The sequence below is a fragment of the Polypterus senegalus genome, chromosome 10 (genome assembly GCF_016835505.1).
Source record: "Polypterus senegalus isolate Bchr_013 chromosome 10, ASM1683550v1, whole genome shotgun sequence".
In the NCBI taxonomy this organism is placed as follows: Eukaryota; Metazoa; Chordata; class Cladistia; order Polypteriformes; family Polypteridae; genus Polypterus; species Polypterus senegalus.
In genome coordinates this window covers 42,384,408-42,405,086 of record NC_053163.1, presented here as the reverse complement: position 1 = coordinate 42,405,086, position 20,679 = coordinate 42,384,408, and the positions used below count along the sequence as shown (strand labels likewise).

The 20,679-nt window shown below is 37.3% G+C and overlaps 1 protein-coding gene across 1 annotated transcript in view; it reads left to right on the top strand.

The window, feature by feature from the left end:
• The first annotated feature begins 4,042 nt into the window (after positions 1 to 4,042).
• The window catches only part of taf9 (TAF9 RNA polymerase II, TATA box binding protein (TBP)-associated factor), an 80,513-nt gene continuing 63,876 nt past the window's right edge, over positions 4,043 to 20,679 (top strand). The window contains exons 1-2 of the mRNA XM_039765768.1: positions 4,043 to 4,147; positions 5,781 to 5,862. Coding sequence (XP_039621702.1) covers positions 4,112 to 4,147; positions 5,781 to 5,862 — 118 coding nt within the window. The 5' untranslated portion in view covers positions 4,043 to 4,111. The remainder of the gene's footprint in view (positions 4,148 to 5,780; positions 5,863 to 20,679) is intronic.

Sequence of the window (20,679 nt, the reverse complement as noted above, 5' to 3'; positions counted from 1 at the left end):
CATTGACAGAAGTTCCCCTTTGCTTGGAATTGAAAGTGTGATTAAATGCATTATTTTTTAACGCGGTATGGAGCACATGCATCGAAGCTTCTCAGCTATGCTTGTGCTAAGAAAAGGAAACATTTTAAAAATAACGTAACACGATTGTCAATGTAACCTTTTGTAAGTAGTGCCTGAAGGATTCAGTATGGAGAAACTCTACAGACAGCGTGTGTATTAACTTGTAAATTTTTCTGTGAGTATTTGGTAGCAGCGTCACAAAGTCACTTCTGTAAGACTGCATCAGCTGTGGAGCTCAGCTCAGAGCGAAATGAGGTGAATGGGAGGGGAGATGATGACGTGACTCCCCCACCCGCCTTAACTGTCAATCCCCCACAAACACAGTCTCTCAGAATTTGCATAAGCACAGCCCTTCACGTGCAATTTTAACTTAGTTACAAAGTGATCAAAACTCTTGTTTATATCCTGCGTCCTCTCATTCAACTTGTATCCCGCATTACCCGTGGGCATGACAAACGCCAGCAGCAGCGTGTCTATGAACTTAATTTAAACTTTAGGTTTACACCGTGCTTTGTTTCCGAAGTAGCAGCACTCATGAATATGGTTGTATATGTAACTCGCTCGCTTATTATTGTTTCGCTGCCTTCTCAATTATATAATGCATGTTTTCTTCAGCGCTTTTGGAGCGCTTCCTGGTTTTCTACGTACTGCGTGGACAGTCAGTTCACGTGATTACGTGGGAGGCGTGATGATGTCACACGAAACTCCGCCCCCCATGGCTTTCGAGCTCAACTCCATTACAGTATATGGAGAAATATACCTTCCAGTAATGACCATTACGCGTAGAATTTCGAAATGAAACCTGCCCATATTTTGTAAGGAAGCTGTAAGGAATGAGCCTGCCAAATTTCAGCCTTCTACCTACACGGGAAGTTGGAGAATTAGTGATGAGTCAGTGAGTGAGTGAGTGAGTGAGTGAGTGAGTGAGTCAGTCAGTCAGTCAGTCAGTCAGTGAGGGCTTTGCCTTTTATTAGTATAGATATAGATATATACACTGCAAAAAATGCATATGCAAAAACTAGACAAAAAAACTTTAAATGAGAGTTGTTTTGCTTTTATTTAGCAAAAAAATTTGCCAATGGGGTAAGCAAAATTTACTTGACAAGATTTCTCAAAACATGCTTAATAATTGTAAATACAAGTTTTTTGACAAGTCAATAATTCTTACAATAAGAAAAAAAAGATTTAACGTCATGATATAAGTACTTTTCACTTGCTTAGATTTCATTTTTTGAAGTGTATATATATAGAAACCCCGTGTGGGGGTGTAGTGAGTGTGTACACCTGATGAACCCAGAATTAGGGCAAAACACATATTGTGTACTCTTTGCATTATTTGACAGTAAACTATTCAACATTCTATGATCTGCTTCTTGCAACTGAAAGAGAGCACCATGGCAGATGTTTGCCGACTTGCAGACCAACCACAAGCGTTACCTGGTAGGTAACCACCCATACAATCAGACTGTGATTCAGGCTACGAATGCCATGAATGTAATTACCCTGATCTACATGCTGTCAAATAAACAAACTACACGCCCTGGCGCAACGTAAAGAGGCTTCTCCTCTGATGCTGACATTTGAGGTTCGATCCCCAAGAGGGGGTGCAGTGAGTTTGTACGCCTGATGAGCCCAGAATTAGGGCGAAACACGTGTCACGTAGTCTTTGCATTATTTGACAATAAACTATTCAACAGTCTATGATCTGCTTCTCGCAGCTGAAAGAGGGCACCGTGGTGGATGTTTGCCGACTTGCAGACCAACCACACGCGTTACCTGGTAGGTAACCACCCATACAATCATTACAGATTACACCTCCTCCAGACCATGACGGGGCGGCCGTCCTGGTGGGTATGGGGACCACGGGAAAGGAGCATGGAAGCTTAACCCTATAGTGGCCCGTGGTCACCGCTAGGGAGCGCCCAGATGCCTGAAGAGCCCTGGCCTTCAGCACTTCCGCCACACCTGGAAGTTCTGGGGGAAGAAGACCAGGGACACCCAGAGTGTTTCTGGGTGCACAGCCGCCACATCCGCCAAACCAGGGAGTGCTGGCAGGAGCTCATTGGAAGGCACCTGGAGCACGTCTGGGTGGATATAAAAGGGCCCATTCGGGGGCTGGAGTTGCGTAGAAGAAAGGCAGAGCTCAGGGGAGAGGAGTGGAGGCAGACCTGAAGAGAGAGGCATTGGTTAAGAGGCCTGGACTTTGAGAGTCTTTGGTACAGGTTACTGGGTTGTGTGCACTGTAAATATTGTACAGATGAATAAACGTGTGTTGGTTGGTGAACCATTAGTGTCCACCTGTCTGTGTCCAGGCCAGCTTCCACAATATATATATAAATGATATTAGGAATATAAATAACATGCTAGTTAAGTTTGCAAATGATATGTTCCAGACTAGATGGATTGGCAGGTAATCTTGAATGTGTTAAACCATTACAGAGGAACTTGAACAGCATACAGACATGGGAAGATTTGTGGTAAATTAAATTTTATGTTAGGAAATGTAAAGTATTACATGTAGTAAGTAAAAATGTTGACAGTCCTTCTTATGAGAAGGATCAGGAGTTGTAGTGGATTCATCAATATCAATTTCTAGACAGTGTTCAGAATCCATGAAGAAGGCTAACATAATATTAGGTACTGTAGCACGATGTGTGAAGTACATGTTCAAGGTATTTACGCATAAGCTTTTTAATGCACTGGTTAGACATCACCTGGATTACTGTGTACAGTTTTGGTCTTCAGGCTAGAAAAAAATCATAAAAGCACTAGATAAATGTCCAGAGAAGAATGATTAGCTTGATTTTAGCACTACAGGGGATGAGTAATGAGGAAAGATTAAAGGAGCTGAGCCTATTTAATTCAAGCAAAAGTAGATTAAGAGGTGAAATGACAGAAGTGTTTAAAATTATGAAGGGAATTAGTATAGTGGATCAAGACTGTTATTTCAAAATAAGGGGACACAGTTGGAAACATGTTTAGGGTAAATTTCACACAAAAATTAGATGTTTTACTTCACACAGAAAATTATAGACACATGGAATAAGTTACCAAGGAGTGTGGATGACACAGGAATTTAAGGACCTTCAAAACTCTACTTCATGTTTTCTGGAAGAAAATAAATTAGAACCTAGCTTTGATGGGCCGACTAGCCTATTTTTGTCCAGATTGTTTCATTGTTACATCTGGCAACTCTGTGGCAGCCTATCATCTACAATTGGTGAAAAGTAATAAACTGCAAACTATTAACTAACAGAAATAGGCTAAGATAATCGGTCTTTGTCTTGACTTACAAATGATGAAACCATCATAAAAAGAGGTATTAGGAAATAAATAATGCTGACATTAAAAGAGCTACTTGGAAATTCGCCGTTCGGAAAAGTCGCATTGTGAAATAAAACCTGTAGTAGCAATAAAATAATCACTTTGCATTTTATAATAATTAGATCACATTTTATAATTATTAGATGACTTTTACTTATTTACATAGTATTTTTACAGTTTTTTTATTATATATATATATATATATATATGTATATACTCTAATATATAAAATCCTAAGCCTAAAAGTGCAACGATTTTGTGCAATGATTTTATGTAATTTTTTTTGTCACGCTTTAAATCAGGCTTATTTTAAAACCTACATATACATGTTTGTTATCATTCTTTTCAGAATTTATCGGACTTTAATGTCATGTTGTTAGATTTTCACATACATATAATGACACATCTAATGGTTATAAGAAAACAATGTTTTAGAAAATTGGTTGAGAAACAAGGATACAACTGATTTTAATATGAGAACTCTGCATGTTTAAATACGTACATGCTTATGAGGTTTCAAGCGGATCTTGACCGCTCCAACATGGCAGGAGTATAGCCGTATCGCTGATAATAGGATCAGCGGCAATTACAGCATGTGTTTTGTACGTCACGCCCATTTACAGCGCGGGAAGCGACGTAATGGACGTAACGGAAGTCATGGTGCAAGATCCGTGCGCGCGCACTTTACATTACCCTTGCTGCATAACAGGAAACAATTTCATTGAAAATGGCGTCTGTGAAAAGTGCACCTAAAGATGCTCAGGTAGGAACAGAAGAAAAAGTATTTTTTAAATGCGTTGTACTGTTTAATGGGAGGATTGAAACATATTATTAAAGAGTCTTGTGTGCCGTTAAAGACTTCTGAGTTTTATATACATTTATTTAAGTTACAGTTTAGTTTGAAAATTGTTAAATAAAGCGTGTTTAGTCCGTGTTGTTGGTGCTTGTGTCAATCTAATTGTCTTCCGTAAACATTGTCACGTATACGTCGTACTAAATTTGTTAAAGTGATGTTGCAGTTTAATGGATGCGTATGGCAGGTGTACAATATAGCTAAGATTGGCTTATCTACTGTAAGTAAAAGTTCTAAGCATTTGCGAGCACAAGGACGATAGGAGTACTACTTAATTTTTCATTTAGTTATTTGAATTATTATTAGTCGTCATTGAAAATGCAGTTTAGGCACCCTCTCATTTTAAAGTCCCCTCAAAGCATCTAGGTGTTCTGCGTACCATCTACCTGTCCCGGACGAGGCGCAGATCGATTCATTTCATTTTTTTCTTTTGCCTCTGTGTGTGGTGCATTTAATACTTATACAGTAATTAGGTTACCACTAGAGATAAACTACAATTCAGTGCTCTTGTAGCCTGTAAATATGTGTGTATGTAGTGTTCTGTTTTGTCAGTCAAGTATGATCTCGCCTAGTTGTGTTTTGATTATTCAATGTTGATTTTGTGTGTTTCAAATTTTGTTTGGAAATGTATGGAGGAAGAATATATAGTCTTTGTTACACCTTATTTTTAGTTATTTTGAGAATAAATGGACTTTATAAGTTGTCATTTTATAAAGGGAGCATCTGGCCCATCAGCCAGATCCTGTGGGGATATGTTACCTCAGTTGGCATTCTGTGTTGTAGGGGTATCATTACCGCGCCGCCGTGTCGGTGCGGTAGCAGCAATGCTCGGAAAGTGTGTGTGTATAATATATATTATATATATATATTATACACACACACGATGCTTTTGTGTAAGCATTTCTAAAGTAAAATTTAGATTTATTAAAAATATACTTTACTAAAGGTGAATGAAGCCGTAGCTATTAATATTATATTCTTAATGCACCCGAAATACAGAGACCCTTATGTATGAATAACCAGTGTATCGTTGCTAATTAGCCATTTTTATTGCATCTGTTTATTAGTGAAAGGATTTGATCTTTTTATCAGTCAAAACATAATACTTTTGAATGCCCCCAGTGGGCTTCAGAATGTTGACTCTTTCTGACTTGGACTATGATTTCTTTTGTTATAAATGACCATGATCAGAGGTTGATGTTCAGCCTCAGGAATTCTACTGAGTGGAGTTTTTGTTTTACATTTCTCTGTTAGCTGACCACATCTTGATGATGATATTAGTGGACATACTATAAATTATTAAGACTGGTTTATGTTAGTCAGTTTTAAATTGCTTTTTTATTTTGTGTTTATGTAATTTATAGTATTTGTAATTTATTTTTACTTTTATAAACGTTACAGAGGTTTGTGCCTGCACTTACAGAAGAGAGCTCTGCAAAAATAAATGGAATATGGCTTTCTTTATTATTATAATCTGATTGTAGTGTAATTTATCTTTTAGTGATTAAGTGTTTAATTGTGAATGTTATTTATGTGTTGGTAGGTTATGGTGCAGATTCTCAAAGATATGGGAATTACAGAGTATGAACCAAGAGTAATTAATCAAATGTTGGAGTTCACGTATAGTAAGTATCAGCAAATGCATTATGATTTTTATAAATAGTGATAGCAGTGTTGTGTTGTATTCCGTAATTGCTATTTAATCTTAACCTGTCATTTATTTGCAACACAGACTTGCAAAAATTTTTTATTTTATTGAACTGTTTTCAAGGATTAACTAGCAAGTGTACAGAGATGGATTAAAGTATAACAAGGTGCAGTCAAAAACTGATTGAATATTATGAAAACTTTATCTACAGTATTTATGCTAAATAGAGCATTAATGAACTAAAAAGGGAAAAAGTAACATGGAACTTACATAAAAACCAAAAAAAAAATCATAAAGCTAATGAGAAAAAAAACTTTTTATCAACAGTAATGTGTGCAGTTACAGTTTACAAAAATGAAGAAAGAGAAATATGGAAATAGGGCCTTGCTGTAACACAGTAAAGCTTAAACACTTAAGTAATTTTTTAGTTGTAATATTTTTTCTGAAAAAATTCATGGAATCTTGGGAAAATTTAAGGCAGTAGATTTTCAGTGCTTAAACATAGCCAGTCTAGCTTCAAATAAAGGCAGGACTGTGAACTCGCTGGGAATTGTGGTGGAAAGGTGTATGGGAAAGAAGGTACAGGCCATCTTTGACAATAGTACCCTCTCCACAAAATATTTTGGTGGGTCAGTGAAGTAAACATAGCAATCATCTTCTCTCACTGAGCTGTAGAACAGAACACTGTAGAAGGTAACTTGTTCCTACACAAGTAAGATTTCTTATCACAGTTGTCAGTATAAGTGATTCATGACCTGGTCACCACTCTACCTTCCAACAGGTAGTTTTTTTTTTAAACCATTTATTAATATGTGTTTTCCTTTTATGATGATTAACATTTTTTACTGATGTGTTTGAGCTATTGGATGCTTGAATTTCCCTAAGGGATGAATAAAGTATTTAAAATAGAATAAAATTATAAAATGGCAAAGTAAGAAATACTAGAAATGCCTACACAACATTCCTGAAGAAATACTTATTTTTCTTTTTGGCATTTGAAAACTTATCCTTGTATCCCCCGAATAGTTAAAGTAAGGCAGAGATCAAAGCTTATCCAGTGGGACAATGTGTGGTCATAAAATCCTCAAAAGAGTTGACACAAGTTCAGTTTGCTCCCAAGACATAAAAACAAAGGCACGAAGAGGCTGACTCTTTAATGTTATAAAACACACAATTTCACCTCAGGAAAGCATACCTAGAACCTGCCTATAAGAATGCATAAAGTTAATGTAAATTTATTTATAGAGCTCATTTACAACAACATCAGTAATATTGCAGCCAAATTGCTTCACATTAAAACACTAAACATTAAATAAAATAAATACAATAGAACACAATACAACCAACAGTAAATTGAAACAAATGACTAAGAGGAGTGAACCTTCAGTATCACTGAAGGTCATGGAAAGCTAGAGAACAGAAATGTGCCTCCAATGTAGTTTTAAACAGTTCAATTGAAGATGACTCCTTAATGTAATAAGGTAAAGAATTCCATAGACAAGGTGCAGCAGCTGCAAAAGCCCTAAACACCCCCCTTAGTTTTACACTTAATATGAAGGACAATAAGAGACAACTGACCAGTAGATCTAAGCCAGGGGTCTCCAACTTGTTGCTTAAAGGGTTAATGAATCCTACATAAAACTTGATTAGTCAAATTAGGCGTGGGCGATCTTTCCAAAAAATTGTATCACGATCCTATTAACACAAAATCACAATCCACAATCTGAATTGCAATCTATCTTTTCAATGTGGCATACACTTAAGAGAATATCCAGACTAAAACTCATCAAGACCTTAGTAACTCTGTATTTTAAATATCTCTAGCTAAGCGGGGGTAAGGAACACACCCCAAGGCTGCAGCGTGAGTGAGGAGGGCCCCGCCCATCTGCCCGCTGCGTTTCACTTGGATTTGCGCTAACCAGTACTGCAAGCAAACTATGATACGTGGCGAAATGAGAGAAGTCGCAAATTCAACTGGGATGTTCAAGCCAGTTATAGAAAAAAACCCGATCTAAATCCGTTAAGTAGTTCTCTCGTGAAAAGCAGACAGACATTCGATTTTATATATTATATTTTAGTAAACCTTCAAAATAATGTGCAGTTAAAGTCTCCACAGCATTTTTAGCATTTCTAGAGCCTAGTAGAGCCAGATAATTATAAGAATCTTCACCAAGCAGCTCTGAAAATGTCTGCTTTGTTTGGGTCTACATATCTCTTGAGTCTGCCTTTTCTGACATGAATGTCATGAAATCAAAGTTCAGAACAAGACTGAGAGATGAACATTTAAATGATTCTGTAAGAGTGAACCTAAGTGGCTACAACCCACCATACACCTCTCTTATTGACTGCATGCAGTGCCAGTCATCTCACTAACTAAAAAACACATCACACATGCAACTGGACATGTGAATACTCTTGTGAAGTGAAACAGTGACATGTAACAAAATGATAAATGAATAAGGAATATCTGTTTATTTTTAATTGTTTTGTTTTGACAGCATTCATGTTTTAATTGAATAGTGGGAGATACACTGGGAAATGCATGTAGTCATACAAAATGCACTTGCAGGTGAACTAAATATTTTTTGTGATGTTTTAATGCAAAATGTGAGTTGTGGACTTCAACATTTTGTAAATTTTCATGCAAAACAAGCTTATTCAGTTTGTTTGGGTTGAAATAAGCTATGAAAATAAATGTTAGAAAACATGAGTAGCTCTCGGCCATTTTCATTTTGTAAAAGTAGCTCTCGGGGGGTTGTAGACTCCTGATCTAAGCTGTCTGGTTTGCTGGTGTATAACACACAACTCGGATAAATAGACTGGAGCCAACCCATGTGCTGCTGGCTTTCAAATCAGTAAAATATTAAAATCAATTCTAAAGCTAACTGGCATCCGGCATAAAAAGGCTAAAACTGGAGATAGAGAGGCAAATGTTTTTGCTACAACCAAGAAAAAGAGCAGCAGTATTCTGAACCAGCTGCAACCTGTGTATTCAGGGATTTACTGATTCCAAAATACAGTAAAGTTACAATAATCAAACCGAGAAAATATATAAGCATGAGTCATTTTGAGATAATACCTTGGCTAAAAAAATAAAGTTTGCAAATGCAACTGTTGACCACAGAATAAACCTCTTTCTCAAAAGGGAGGGTATTATCAAAAGTAACTCCAAACATCTGAACTTTAGATTTTCAGAAGTCCACAAAAGCGCCAATAAGTATAAAAAAAAAAAAAAAGTTTAAGCTTTGGTTGCAGGACCATCTATTAGCAATTCCATTTTATTTTTATTTAGATTGAGAAAATTGTCATCCATCCAGGATCTTAGTAATTCAAGACAAGTGTGCAACCAATTCATTGCAGAATTGCATACAAGAATATAATGTGCATGTCATCAGCATAGCAGTGAAAAGAAACATTAAATTTCTTAAAAGTAGCTCCTATAGGATGAAGATATATAGAAAATAAAATAGGACCCAAAATGGATTCCTGAGGAAACACCACATTTAACAGGAGCAGTAAATGAAAAAGAGGAATTGAAGGTTACTGAAACGTGTCTACCAATAAGATATGACATAAACCAATTAAGAATAGCCCCTTTAAGCCTTACCAGATGCTCTGTATGCAACAACAAGATATTGTGATCAATAGTATCAAAAGCTGCAGAAAGGTCTCGGAGGGCAAGGACTGCTGCCCCACCTAAGTCGGTAATAAGAGAGATGTCATTTAATACTTTTTAGAGGGCTGTCTCACCACCACGATAATGCTTAAAGCCAGATTGGTAGATCTCAAATAAATTATTGGAGTTAAGGTGATTGACCAATTAATCATAAATAATTCTTTCTAATCTTTTAGCCAAAAAATGCAATTTAGAAATCTGGTGAAAATTAGCTAGGTCTGCATTTTTTTCTGCAGTAATAGATGTGGTTGAACAACATCAAGAAGATAAAAACCAGTTCTAAGTATGTCAGTGGTACTTTTAGCAGTGATAGTGAAACAACATCAGAGGAGTCTAAAACAATGCCATGATTAATAACAGACATAACAGAAACATACCTTTCTGAGAATAGCCCAGAAAAAAATACCATAAAATTATCATTAATTTAAGACCAAACATGGCTATTAAGATATTACATCTTTCATACAAATGTATAAATTCTTATTAAACACTACGACATAAAACTGGTTAAGTGTCAATTTGATAGACTATTAATAGACTTCCAGCAGTAGCGATCTTGGGAAGAGAAGTCCATCTTATCCTGAAATAAAGGTTTAAATATGTAATGACAGTGCTGAAATTAAAGGAACAATTCCAATTTCCAGGCAAACACTGCTGAAGAAGTCGTAATAAAGTGGGTAAATTGGGTCTAAGATGAATCGGCCAGAGCAAATCTAACAGATCCATTGCATGCTGCTGTATTTGAACCCACTGTTTTACAGACATTTAAGAATTACCTTTGCTTCAGCTGGCTATATTGGTCTGACAATGTCAAAATGCCAAGCAGCTGAGTCCCATCAAAGTAGATCTATTTGTTTGTGGTTTTTGGGCTTTCCAAATAAATATAAGTATACTGTCATCCCTTGGTATCCATGGGGGATTGGTTCCAGGACCCCCACGGATAGAAAAATCTGCCCCTTCTATAGGGACTTAATAAACATCAGACTCAATTAGAATTTCGTTCTATGTAACTACTAATGGTTTATTTTCAATAACCTATGCACATCCTTGTGTGTACTTTAGGTTATCTCTAGAATACTTATAATGACTCTTAACAGCACTAACATTTCCACAGATTTCAGCTTTTTTCTGCATTATTGTGTGACTGCTCAATTTATTCTTATTGACCTTAAGGTTCACTTCAGCAGGGGATTTGCCACTTTTCAAAAGATGCAAGTTTTTAAATTTGTTGTTAAGAGGTAGCACTTTACACTCCCTGTTAGCCTTTGAGCTAGCATTAAGTCCTTAAATTTTGTACACACTGCATATCTCTACTACCGACTGGATGGTTAAATCGTTCACAGACAGACAAGGTACAGGATGCTTTTTCAAAAGTCTTTCATTCAGACACTGGAAGTACTCAGGGGTGTGTCTTATCGCCATTATTATTTATTCTGTACACAAGAGACCCGAGACAGAACAACAACCACTGCTCCGTTATCAAATATGCGGATGACACCATGCTCATAGGACACACATCTGGGGAGGATGAAAGCAAAGCCACTACCTAAATCAAGTGGACTGTATGGTTAACTGGTGTAATAAAAACTTTGTCACTCTGAATGTAAATAAGACCAAAGAATATTTTATTTCAAGAGACTGAAATCAGTATGTTCACCCATTGTTGTTTTAGGGGAGGAGGTAGAAATAGTAAATTAATAGAAATACTTAGGAACTAAATTAGATAACAACCTTAACTGGAATGCAAATACAAAAAAAAATTCTCTAAATTCAATCAGCGTTTATTTCTCCTCTGTATACTCAAACTATTTAAAGTAGACAAGGATTCATGTTGTCCTTTTATCGTAGTATGATCCAGTCTGTTATCACTTTCAGTTTTATTGCCTGGTTTAGTAGTCTAACAAACCAAAATCTGAAAAGGCTCCAACAGATTACTAAGCATGCAGCTAAAGTTATTGGGACTGATGTAGATGATCTGGCAATGCTAAAGAAACAAGAAATAATCTCAACTGACGACAGACATCCATTACATGTAGAACTTCAGTAAATCAGGAAGTGTAGTCACTTTGAAAACCCACACAAATCACTCTAGAAATTCCTTTCTTCCTAGTTCCATATGACTTTTTAATAATAAATATCGGAGAAAATGATTAAGGTTTGATATTTATCCTTTAACAATTTTTGTGTAAATATGCCTAATCAAACTTTAACAATTTTTGTGTAAATATGCCTAATCAAACCTCCCAGCCTTAACCTGTCTTGTCTCTGTTTTTCTTCATTTCTTTCGGTCTTGTTATAAGATGGCACTGAGAAGGCAAATTTCATGTTTTCTTGTGTAAACATGACTAAATAAGCAACCTTGAATGGTTTAGGGAGTTCTACAGACTGGCTCTGGCACAATCACAGATGATCAAACTTGACTATAGAGGAATTAAAAATCATAAGGTTTAAGTAGGTGGAACAGTGCTGGGATCATTCCTGAGTCTTGAGGGGTGGGAGCAGAGGGCTGGCGAATCAGCCCGAGTTAGCATCCCACAGGTTATGCCTATACATCATTCGTGTGGCTTCAGTGTAGCACTCGGCATGTGACAAATTCAAGTGTTGCATTTTGGAACTTTCTTGACCTCCAACCCAAATGTTTACTATCCATGGTTGACTGAATTCATTGATGAAGCCCACGGATATCAAGGGCTCACTGTTTAATCTGGTACCAATTTAAGGCTGACTGAGCTAAAGCCATTTGTACTCAAGGTTGAGTGCCATATAGAAACAACAGTGTAATATTGTACAAATTGCCAAAACCAGCTGCAGAGGCCATATGCCTTTTGTTTATCACATACTTGAGACAGTACTGCCAGACACAGAATGATGCACTCTTCCTAAAAGCAGTGAGGTAAGCGGTGGTGAAACTGCAGAGTTAGCTGTCTCCTGGCTATAGTCCTTTCTGTACTGATGCTGCAACCAACAAATGGCCACAAACTAGCCATAAGCGTAATAAATAAATAATTAATCATTGCGCTTACAGGGTCCCAACCTTTGGGACACTGGCCATGCCACACAGCATTGTTTGAAGTGGTGCTTCATGCAGCTTATCAGTGTTGTTTTTTTTTTTTTTTTTTTGTTTCTGTAAAGGTGGGTTTCACTTTTTTCTTCTATCAAGAAGGTAGAAATGCCCTGGAAATAGTAATGAATCTTTTTTTTTTTAAATAGTGTCTTATATAAGACAAAAGTTAAGGGGAACTGACAAACAGCACTGTAGTTCTGTTAGTGCAACACTGACAACCAGAACAGTGGGGGTAACTGTACATGGTACTGTATTTTTTTTCTGCACCATCCCTACTTCTCTCCCACTTTGAACCTCCCACCTTAATAAATTGTTCTTTTTTGGTTAATTACATTCTCTGACACATGTGACTTCCTTTCATTTACCCATAAAGAAGACACTACACTGGATTGCAATACAGTGCAATAACTGTCAGTTTTCGCAAAGACCCTTTTAAACGTTATTTTGTATAGATATTATAGCCGTAAGTAAGTAAATTTTAAGAAGTGTCATATTTCAATCTGGCATAAAACTGCATCATGTTTCTGTTTGCATTTATGTGCATGCACATCACAGCTACTAATCAATAGGTAGAATGGATCCCATAAAGAAAAAGTGAAAAGAAGATAACATGGCACACTGCTTAAAAATAATTTTGTATTTTAGAATGATGGAGATGCAGCATGACACTTGCCACTGTTGCAATTCTTCTCACTTTTTAAAGCTGCACAGGCATCGGGGCCTGACAAATTTCAGCCACTTTGTCACAGCCATATACAGGTATGAAGCTTTACTCTTCCACTGACTTGATTGATGTACACTGAGCGACAACACGTTTGTATTTCCTCCTATGTGAAATGTGCTGTTGCTGAAAATTCTCCAGTACTGAGTATGGAGGATAACAGAGTAGGTTCAGTAATTTAACTTTCAATGTGTCCAGTGATTAATTCTGCACTTAAAAAAATAAAATAATTTTTACTTTCATAAATAGGTAATCATTTTATGCATAATTTAACAAATTATTCTGAAATAAGAGAGTAGTTAAAAAAATATCTACAGTGACAAATTTTATGCTTTGGTAAATTAGTGCTTATTTATCCCAAAAAATCCCAGCATGTTTTATATTCTGATGAAGAAATTCAGGCATTTGGGGAGGGGGGTGGGTTGGATGCATTTACTTAATAAAAATACACAGGCTGTTTTTGAAAGGACTTGTTAATTTTGTATTATGCTTTAAAAGTGTAACTAATGTAATAACTAGTGCTGGGCAATGATTACATTTTTTTAAATCATGATTAATTGCAGACAATCACGACAATCACATTATGTGTAAAATTCAATAATGAACTTAAAAGTAGTGTATTGTGTGTATTTTGGTTTGCAAACACTTTAAACAAATAAGGTGCTTTTTATCAGCGGTATTCCCTTTACATAGCAGCAGTTAAAATATTTCTGGTAAATCTCAACTTAAACATCAATGTAATCAAAGCAAATATAAAACCAAAAGTATTTGCCACTGTCAGGGCATTAACACTGTATCTAGTTTGTTATATAAACAAGTTACCCTCAGAGTCCAGAGCCAGGATCATAACATTATTACAGGCATCTTCTGAGCAACAGCAAGTTAACATTTCTAAATCTGTTTTCTTTTTTTATCTGAACAGATACCAGCAGAAACATTTTCTTTTATTAGAGAGCAACATAAATAGTCTATGTTCAGTAGTAACTCGTGCTTTCTCTATATTTTTATTTTACTTTTTTCATGTTGTTATTATGGAGTGTTGTGTGTAGAATTCTGAGGAAAAAATGAATAATCCATTTTGGAATAAGGCTGTAACATAACAAAATGTGTAAAAACTGATGCACTGTGAATACTTTCCGGGTGCACTGTATGTAATATTCGATCATTTTCATTAATAAATAAATGACCAAGTATAATTTTGTCTCATTTGTTTAACTGGTTTCTCTTTGTCTACTTTTAGGACTTGAGTGAAAATCTGTTTGTTTTAGGTGATATGTATGCATAAATATAGAAAATTCTAAAGGGTTCACAAACTTTCAAGCACCACTGTGTGTGTGTGTATATATATATATATATATATATATATATATTATATACACACACACACACACATACACTCTCCATTAGGAACACCATACTAATATGGTGTTTGACCCCCTTTCGCCTTCAGAACTGCCTTAATTCTACGTGGCATCGATTCAACAAGGTGCTGAAAGCATTCTTTAGAAATGTTGGCCCATATTGATAGGATAGCATCTTGCAGTTGATGGAGATTTGTGGGATGCACATCCAGGGCACGAGCTCCCGTCCCACCACATCCCAAAGATGCTCTATTGGGTTGAGATCTGGTGACTGTGGGGGCCATTTTAGTACAGTGAACTCATTGTCATGTTCAAGAAACCAATTTGAAATGATTCGAGCTTTGTGACATGGTGCATTATCCTGCTGGAAGTAGCCATCAGAGGATGGGTACATGGTGGTCATGAAGAGATGGACATGGTCAGAAACAATGCTCAGGTAGCCCGTGGCATTTAAACGATGCCCAATTGGCACTAAGGGGCCTAAAGTGTGCCAAGAAAACATCCCCCACACCATTACACCACCACCACCAGCCTGCACAGTGGTAACAAGGCATGATGGATCCATGTTCTCATTCTGTTTACGCCAAATTCTGACCATTTGAATGTCTCAACAGAAGTCGAGACTCATCAGACCAGGCAACATTTTTCCAGTCTTCAACTGTCCAATTTTGGTGAGCTCGTGCAAATTGTAGCCTCTTTTTCCTATTTGTAGTGGAGATGAGTGGTACCTGGTGGGTCTTCTGCTGTTGTAGCCCATCCGCCTCAAGGTTGTGTGTGTTGTGGCTTCACAAATGCTTTGCTGCATACCTCGGTTGTAACGAGTGGTTATTTCAGTCAAAGTTGCTCTTCTATCAGCTTGAATCAGTCGGCCCATTCTCCTCTGACCTCTAGCATCAACAAGGCATTTTCGCCCACAGGACTGCCTCATACTGGATGTTTTTCCCTTTTCACACCATTCTTTGTAAACCCTAGAAATGGTTGTGCGTGAAAATCCCAGTAACTGAGCAGATTGTGAAATACTCAGACCGGCCCGTCTGGCACCAACAACCATGCCACGCTCAAAATTGCTTAAATCAGCTTTCTTTCCCATTCTGACATTCAGTTTGGAGTTCAGGAGATTGTCTTGTCCAGACCACACCCCTAAATGCATTGAAGCAACTGCCATGTGATTGGTTGATTAGATAATTGCATTAATGAGAAATTGAACAGGTGTTCCTAATAATCCTTTAGGTGGGTGTATATTAGGGGTGGGACTCGATTAAAAAAATTAATCTAATTAGAGGCTGTGTAATAATTTAATCTTGATTAATCGTATGTAATCACACATGAAAATTTTCCCCAAATTGCAAATTTTTTTTTTTTTTTAATTTAAAAGGGTTTTAGTGGGCAAAAGAATCAAATAATAGACATGGACATGAATATTGTAAACTCAAGCTCTTTTAATTTCTGAAAAAAAAAGCTTTTAAACTGCATTTCAATTCAAAACAGAAACAAAAATATCATCCCTGGCTAAAATTGGGCAGACTTAAAAATAAAGTGGCATTTTAAGTACTTTAAGTACATTTTCAGAATGGTATTGTCTTTAAATAATAATAACAAAAATTTCAACAAAGTGCAGTTTTTCTTCTTAAAAAAAAATAAGGCAGAAACATAAAAGGTAATTTGACCAGCTTCACCTTTAAACTAAGTAACTTTAGCCAAAATTATTTTGTACATTAGGCTAAAACAGTGTGATCATTGAACATTTTGTAATTAGATGTAATTAGAATTACTAACGGTCACGGAAGTCCAATGATCCCCAGTAAGAGCCACAAAGTCCGCTTTCTGTAATGCATCTAATTTTGCTTGCTTTTCAGTGTGCACAAAACCATGCTTTTATCAAGGCTTCCGTCGGGTAGTCTTTTGAAATGAAATTTTCCTCCGATCAGTCGTAGGAACGCGCTTTATTCCAACTCTAACATTTTTGTAGCTCTGATGTGTGCATCAGTGTAATCGATGTACCAGGAAATCATGCATTGACAAAAGTTCCCCTTTGCTTGGAATTGAAAGTGTGATTAAATGCGTTATTTTTTTTTAACGCATTATGGAGTACATGCATCGAAGTTTCTCAGCTGTGCTTGTGCTAAGAAAAGGAAACATTTTAAAAATAACGTAACATGATTGTCAATATACAGTAATTGTTTTGTGAGTGTTATGACTGTTGCTGTCATCAAGGATTTGATTATCATTATTTCTTTCCATCAGGTTCATATTTGTAAGATGTGTTGTCTTCAAGTTACATTCCGTGTTTGTCAATCGTTGTAAAGATAACAGGTTTCATTCATCGATTCGTTTCTTACTGCATCAATAAACAGCCCGTCTTCCTCTTTATCTGAGACGTGACACACTGCGTGCACGGGTTTTTTTTACACTGTCTTCCTTTAGCGGGACATTGACTTTTTCCACCCCACGGCTGTATTTAATGTTAGCCAAGACCCGGCACTTAAAAGTTTCTCTCGCAGTTTCGCTGAGTTTGTGCCAAACACCACCCTGACCATCTCATCATCTTCTGCATAAGCACAGTCCTTCACCTGTGAATATTTAGCGGCAGTGTTTCTATTGGATTGCCGCTGACGGACGGTCTTATATGGGCAGGCACTAAATTACGTGGGAGGCGTAACTCCGCCTCCTACGGTAATCGAGCAGAAGTCTATTATAGTATATGGACGAAAAAGTAGGTTCCAGTTATGACCATTATGCGTAGAATTTCGAAATGAAACCTGCCCAACTTTTGTAAGTAAGCTGTAAGGAATGAGCCTGTCAAATTTCAGCTACCTACTAGGGAAGTTGGAGAATTAGTGATGAGTCAGTGAGGGCTTTGCCTTTTATTAGTGTACATATATATATATATATATATATATATATATATATATATATATATATATATATATATATATATATATACTAGAGGAGCGGAGAAGTAGTGTGTAAAAGAAGCTATGAAAAAGAAAAGGAAAAATTTTAAAAATAACGTAACATGATTGTTAATGTAATTGTTTTGTCATTGATATGAGTGTTGTTGTCATATCTATATCTATATATATAGCAAAATACCCGCGCTTGGCAGCGGAGAAGTAAAAAGAAAAGGAAACATTTTAATAATAACGTAACATGATTGACAACGTAATTGTTTTGTCATGTGTACATATATACACACACACATATACTATGGGGTGCGAAACAGGCAAATATATTGATTTTCTGAATATATAAAGTCGGCGTCAGAATATATAAAGTGAAAACTTGAATATATAAAGTCATTGCCGAATATATAAAGTCAAAACTTGAATATATAAAGTCAGTGTCGGAATTTATAAAGTCATTCCTGATTATATAAAGTCAAAGTCAAAATATATTGATTGAAACGACTCTGAACTGAAGTAAGTTAACAAAAACGTATTCAGAAAAATTAATTAAAAAAACACTGTTCGGTTAATGTTTTGAAAATGATGCATGTGCCCTGCCCAGGATTGGTTCCTGCCTTGTGCCCAGTGTTGGCTGGGATTGGCTCCAGCAGATCCCCGTGACCCTGTGATCGGATTCAACAGGTTGGAAAATGGATGAATATTCCGACGATGACTTTATATTTTGAAGTTTTGTGTTTATATATTCCAGCGCTTACTTTATATTGTGAGGTGGAGGGCTTCGCTATTACTTGTGGGGACGAAACTTCACTTTGGTAACTGATCATGGTCCACTTCAATGGTTATACCGACAGAAAGATACAAACTCTCGCCTCATGAGATGGTTTCTGGGCTTACAACCTTACCGTTTCACAGTAAAACATCGACCAGGTTCTGAACATGTCAACGCAGACGTATTATCACGACTAAATGAACCTGGTACAGAGAGTCGCTGATTCACGGAATGTGAATAAAGCTGAGGGGGAGGGTGTGAGCTGGAGGGCTGATCGCACCGCAAGAAGATACAGACGCCCCTGGGCAAACCAGAACCCCTGAAACACAGACTACCCTCACATTGCTCTTTACTTTCTGACTTGCGCTATAACGCGTAATGCAAACCTCGCGCGATACTTCGCTAACTTAAAAGCTTTTTTTTTGCTTTTATGTCTCTCTCTCTGCTGCTAGCGGAACTGTCATCTCTGACTTGTCATGGAGCACGTTTAAGCGCATGTGTTGCAGTGTTTGAATAAAAATCCTTCTTGTTTCTACGACCTCCTGTGTCTCTGTGCAAATCTGTGACCCAAGCGTGACAATATATTCCGACGCTGACTTTATATATTCAAAATTTGACTTTATATATTCCAGCGCTTACATTATATATTTCGAAATATTCCAACGCCGTCTTTACATACTTAGGTTTTGGGAAGCACTGATCAATGTAATCGGTGTACCATGAAATCATGCATTGACAGAAGTTCCCCTTTGGTTGGGCACAGTCTCTTCCAGTTGCACGGATGGGTGGGTGGATCTTATATGTCTGTGCAGGTTTGTTGTTGACCCTGCTTTAACGGATATTTTCATATTCTGCACTTAGCTTTAAAGTCTCCAATATCACTGAAATGCAGCCAGATGCTGCTTCTTTTTCGGCTTTCACTCATTTCTTTACTCTTCTTTTTTTCTTCACGATGCGCTTGCATTTAAATCTGGCTCCTCGTCTGTCGCAGCGACCGGTACACAGAGTGAAAGTGTTGCTCTGTGTATCTGGCCTGTACCAACACTCGCTGTCTTCGGAGCGTCTGCCCCCCTTCCTTCTTTCACATAACGGTATGATCCTAGTCTGATGTGGAGCGGCCGAAGTTTCGGCTCTGCTCGACGGACATTGGCTCCTCTCGTTCACTTGAAAGCATCGGCACTTAGAGCCGGCTCGTTCGCAAACGACACATCACTATTACTTTCTCACTTGCGCTATAACGCATAATGCAAACCTCGCGCTATACTCCGCTAACTTAAAAGCCTTGTGCAGCGCCTGTCAGTTGAAAATTGATTGTTTGCTTGCTTTTATCTCTCTCTCTCTGCTCCTAGCGGAACTGTTATCTCTGACTTGTCATGGAGCACGTTTAAGCGCATGTGTTGCAGTGTTTGAATAAAAATCCTTCTTGTTTCTACGACCTCCTGTGTCTCTGTGCAAATCATGCATTGACAGAAGTTCCCCTTTGGTTGGAATTGAAACTGTGATTAAATGCATTATTTTTTTAATGCGTTATGGAGCACATGCATCGAAGCTTCTCAGCTGTGCGATTGTCAATGTAACCTTTTGTAAGTAGTGCCTGGAGGATTCAGTGTGGAGAAACTCTAGAGACAGCGTGTGTATTAACTTGTGGATTTTTCTGTGAGTATTTGGTGGCAGTCTGACGAAGTTGCTTCGGAAGACGCCGTTCGCGGAGCTCAGCTCAGAGCGAAATGAGGTAAATGGGGGTGATGATGACGTGACTCCCCACCGCCTTAACTGTCAATCCCACACAAACACAGTCTCGAATTTGCATAAGCACACCCTTCACCTACAATTTTAACTTAGTTACAAAGTGATCAAAACTCGTTTATATCCTCGTCCTCTCATTAAACTTGTATCCCGCATTCCCATGGGCATGTGAAACGCCAGCGGTAGCCTGTCTATGAACTTAATTTAAAGTTTAGGTTTACACCTCGCTTTCTTTCCGAGGTAGCAGCACTCATGAATATGGTAGTATATGTCACTCGCTGGCTTCTTATTGTTTCGCTGCCTTCTCAATTATATAATGCATGTTTTCTTAAACGCTTTTTGGAGGTCTTCCTGGTTTTCTACGCACTGCGTTGACAGTCAGTTTACGTGATTACGTGGGAGGCGTGATGATATCACACGAAACTCCGCCCCCACATCATTCCAGCTCAACTCCATTACAGTTAATGGAGAAAAATACCTTCCAGTTATGACCATTAGGCGTAGAATTTCGAAATGAAAACTTTTGTAAGTAAGCTGTAAGGAATGAGCCT